At 59.3% G+C, this 4499-nt stretch overlaps 1 protein-coding gene across 1 annotated transcript in view; it reads left to right on the plus strand.

Annotated features, from left to right (window-relative positions):
• LOC104287284 (zinc finger protein 2 homolog) overlaps positions 1 to 4499 on the plus strand; it is a 56979-nt gene that overhangs the window by 1095 nt on the left and 51385 nt on the right. The window contains exons 2-3 of the mRNA XM_009885969.1: positions 283 to 475; positions 1833 to 2550. Of these exons, the coding sequence (XP_009884271.1) occupies positions 283 to 475; positions 1833 to 2550 (911 nt within the window). The remainder of the gene's footprint in view (positions 1 to 282; positions 476 to 1832; positions 2551 to 4499) is intronic.

Here is a 4499-nt window from a genome sequence, read left to right on the forward strand (position 1 = left end):
GGGCGGTCCCAGGCACACAATTGCCCCCCACCCCCCTTATAGCTCCTGGGGGGGCCAAGCACCCAATTCCCCCCTCCCATTAAGGTCTGTGGGGTCACTGGCCCCCAATTCTCCCCCCATTAAAGCCCCTGGGGGTCATGCGCACACAATTGCCCCCCCTTATAGCCCCTGGGGGGGACAAGCACCCAACACCCCCTCCATTAAAGCCCCGGGGGGGTCCCGGGCACCCAATTTCCCCCCCTTCCATCTCCTGAGTGCCCCTTTTTCCTCCTCGTCCCCCAGGTGACAGTGCGCGTGAAGGTGGAGGAGGTGACCCCAGGGGACGCCGAGGACCCCCAAGTAGCAGGAGACCCCCCGACACCCCCCTTGGAGTCCCCCCAACTCCCCTCCGGGGGGGACGGTTGGCAGGAGGAGGTGACCCGGGCCAAGGTCAAGTTTGTCCCTGAGGAAGAGGAGCGGCACCCGCAGGAACCAGGTATTGGGGTGATGGAAAGATCCTTCACCACCACCACACCAAATAAAAAAAGGGGTGTAGAAGCTGGGGGAGATGGTGGGGTGTCTTCTGCGATGGGTTTGGCCCCATCTGGTCCTCCCGTGGTGTGGTCGCTCCTATTTTTGGGGTGGAGGGTGAGGAAGAATGAAGTTGGGGCGGTGGAAGGACCAAAAAGGAGGTCCTTCCGGCACTGGGGCAAACTCTTGGGGTGTTGAGGAAGAAGGATGGGGCCACCGAGGAGGAGTCACTCCTATTTTTGGGGTGGAAGATGAGTAAGAATGAAGTTGGGGTGGTGGAAGGACCAAAAAGGAGGTCCTTCCAGCGTTGGGGCAAACTCTTGGGGTGTTGAGGAGGAAGAAGGATGGGGCCACCGAGGAGGAGTCGGGTGGTGACTCCCACGGTGGTGGCACCCCGCATGATGCTGAACCCCGTTGCGGTGGGGAGGAGAAAAGTCTCCCCGGGCTCCAAAGTCAAATAGAAGTGAGAAGAAGGGCAGAGAGGAGGATACAAGATGGCCCCACCAATGCGGGGGAAGTCGGCAAACGGTTGTCTCCCAAGTTGCCGAGAAGTCGGAAGAGGTTGGAGATATTGGTGTGAAGGTCACGAGTGTCCGTAGAAAGCTCTTGGTTCACCCCGTTTGTCTTCAGGCAACCATGAGCCCCAAAATCTTCCTTCCTTCCACCAACTCTTCCCCCCTTCCACCCAACTCTTCCTCCCTTCCTCCAACTCTTCCTCCTGTCCACCAGCTCTTCCTCCCTTCCTCCAATTCTTCCTCCCTTCCTCCAACTCTTCCTCCCTTCCTCCCACTCTTCCTTCCTTCCACCCAACTCTTCCTCCCTCCCTCCAATTCTTTTCCCCTTCCTCCCACCAATTCTTCCCCCCTTCCACCAACTCCTCCTCCCTTCCTCCAACTCTTCGTCCCTTCCACCAACTTCTTCCCCCCTTTCACCAACTCTTTTCCTGTTCCTCCAACTCTTCCTCTCTTCCTCCAACTCTTCGCCCCTTACACCAACTCTTCCTCCCTTCCACCGCTGTCACCTTCTCCTTCGTGGTGATTCAAGTCATTTTGGGGATGATGGTTGGAGTGTGGTGGGCTCCTCTCTGGGTCCTCCTCCAGCCATCTTTGCCTGTTGGGCCAGGTCCTCCACTGAGGTGGCCTCATCTTCCTCTTTGTCCTGGTGGCCACCCATGGGTGGATTTGGGGCTTCACTCAATGGTGGGAGCTCATCTCCACCATTGCCGAAGGAGATTGACGGTGGTGGGTTCAGAGGAGACACATCGTGTCCTCTGTTGAGAACCAACTCATGACGCATCTTCTCCTCCCTCTTCCCCACCTCAGGTCCCACCATGGTGAGCGGAGACCCGGAGGCGTCCATTTGGCAATGGCAAGACCCCCAGCACCCACCCAACACCCTCCAGGCTGTCCCGATGGCCGGGCCCCCCACCCCGGGGGCGCCCCACCGACGACAGATCCCACGGGATCCCACCACCTTCCCACAGCCCCTAGCCCAAGGTCTGCCTGGACCGGTGGAGACCACCAAGAACCCGGAGAAGCCTTGGGTGAAGCGAGAACCGTCGGCGCAAGGGAAGGAGCGGCCGTACCCCTGCGGCGAGTGCGGCAAGAGCTTCGGCCGGTTGACCCACCTGAAGACCCACCAGCGAACCCACACGGGGGTGAAGCCCTACGCCTGCGGGGTTTGCGGCAAGAGCTTCGGCCACCTCTCCACCCTCACCACCCACCAACGGCTGCACACGGGCGAGCGGCCTTACGCCTGCCCCTCTTGCGGCAAGACTTTCACCAACCCCTCGGACCTCAACAAGCACCAACGGTCGCACACGGGCGAGCGGCCTTACCCCTGCGCCGCCTGCGGCAAACGCTTCAGCCAACAGTCCAACCTCACCATGCACCAACGGAGCCACACCGAAGAGCGCCCATACCCCTGCGGCGCCTGCTGCGAGAGCTTCAAGTACTTGGCGGACCTGACGGTCCACGAACGCTCGCACACAGGCGAGAGACCTTTCCCCTGTCCTCACTGCGGCAAGAGCTTCAGCAACAAGTCCTCCCTGGCCCGGCACACTCGTATCCACGCCCGGGCGGCCGCCAGGGACAAATGATGAGGGTTTGGTGGTGGGGAGGATGAAGAAGGTGGTGCCCGCGTCATCCCGGTAGAGGAGGTGGTGATGGGTGACCACCACGGGGTACGGTTGAGGTTGGGTGGGTGAGGTGGAGTTGGTGGTTGCCCCCGGGGTGGCCGGTGCTGGTTGCCTTTGCCAGCCGGCACTGGGCGGCTGCTACGGATGGACCGATCATCTTCTCGCGCAACGTGGACACAGGGGGGATGATGAGTTGATGGTTGATGTCCTCCCATGAGCTCAGTGGCTCCAGGACAAGGGTCGCTGGTCCTGGAGATGTGACATTGATGGGGGTGACAATGAGGTGATGATTGACGTCTCTGGTGGCTCCAGGAGGCACCTCCTGGTCCCAGAGGAGGTGCAACATGGCTGGGGGTGATGAGGAGCTGATGACTGATGTCCCCCATGAGCCTGGTGGCTGCAGGACAGCGTCTCAAAGGAGACGTAACATGGCTGGGGATTAACATGAACTGATGGTTGATGTCCTCCATGAGCCTGGCGGCTCCAGGACAGTGTCTCAAAGGAGACATAACATGGATAGGGATGAAGAGAAGCAGATATTTGATGTCCTCCATGAGCACGGTGGCTCCAGGACACAGCTCCCTCATCCCAGAGGAGATGCAACGTGGCTGGCAGTGAAGAGCGGCTTATGATTGATGTCCTCCATGAGCCTGGTAGCTCCAGGACAGCATCCCAAAGGAGATGTAACACGGCTGGTGATGAAGACAAACCAATGGTTGATGTCCCCCATGATCCTGGTGGCTCCAGGACAGTATCTTAAAGGAGACATAACATGGATGGTGATGAAGACAAACTGATGGTTAATGTCCTCCATGAGCCTGGTGGCTCCAGGACACACTTCCCTCGTCCCAGAGGAGATGCAACATGGCTGGTGATGAACACAAACTGATGGTTGATGTCTTCCATGAGCCTGGTGGCTTCAGGACACGCTTCCCTCGTCCCAGAGGAGATGCAACATGGTTGGTGATGAAGATGAACAGATGTTTGATGTCCTCCATGAGCCTGGTGGCTCCAGGACAGCATCCCAAAGGAGACGTAACATGGATGGTGATGAAGACAAACTGATGGTTGATGTCCTCCATGAGCCTGGTGGCTCCAGGACTGTGTCCTAAGTGAGACGTAACATGGATAGGGATGAAGACAAACTGATGGTTGTTGTCCTCCATGATCCTGGTGGCTCCAGGAGGCAGGTCCCTCATCCCAAAGGAGACGCAACACGGCCAGGGATGAAGACGAACTGATGGTTGATGTCTTCCATGAGCCTGGTGGCTCCAGGAAAGTGTCCCAAAGGAGACGTAACATGGATGGGGATGAAGATGAACAGGTGGTTGATGTCCTCCATGAGCCTGGTGGCTCCAGAACTCGCTTCACTGCTCCCCGAGGAGCTGCAACATGGGTGGAGATGCCACCAAACTGCAGATTGACGTGTCCCCCCCACCACCAGGAGCCTGGTGGCTCCCCGGTCCCCTCACCCACCTCCTCTGAGCTTCACCTCCCCCCCTGCCCCACACTGGGCCACCTCATCTTCTCGCCCCAGGCCTTAAATTTGGGAGACCCACCTACCTCAGCGCCCGCATGCCCGGGGCTCCACGCAGGCCCTGCGGTGGCCCGGGTGACCCTTGGTGGCTCCTCTTCCCTCCCCCCACCGGGTTCGTGTGTGTGTCCCCCCAATTTTTGTGTCCCACCACCACGTTTTGCTGTTAAACGACATTTTTTTGCCACTTCTCTGCGCTACTCTGTGGGGTTTGGGGTTTGTTTTTTTTCCTGCGACGCTGCGGTGTGGGGTGGGCGGCGGGGTTTCACCGGGCAGCGCTGCGGCGGCCGGACTGTGGGGGGCAGCGACGCAGGGCGA

This window comes from Charadrius vociferus, unplaced genomic scaffold, assembly GCF_000708025.1.
Source record: "Charadrius vociferus isolate BGI_N301 unplaced genomic scaffold, ASM70802v2 scaffold735, whole genome shotgun sequence".
NCBI classification, from domain to species: Eukaryota; Metazoa; Chordata; class Aves; order Charadriiformes; family Charadriidae; genus Charadrius; species Charadrius vociferus.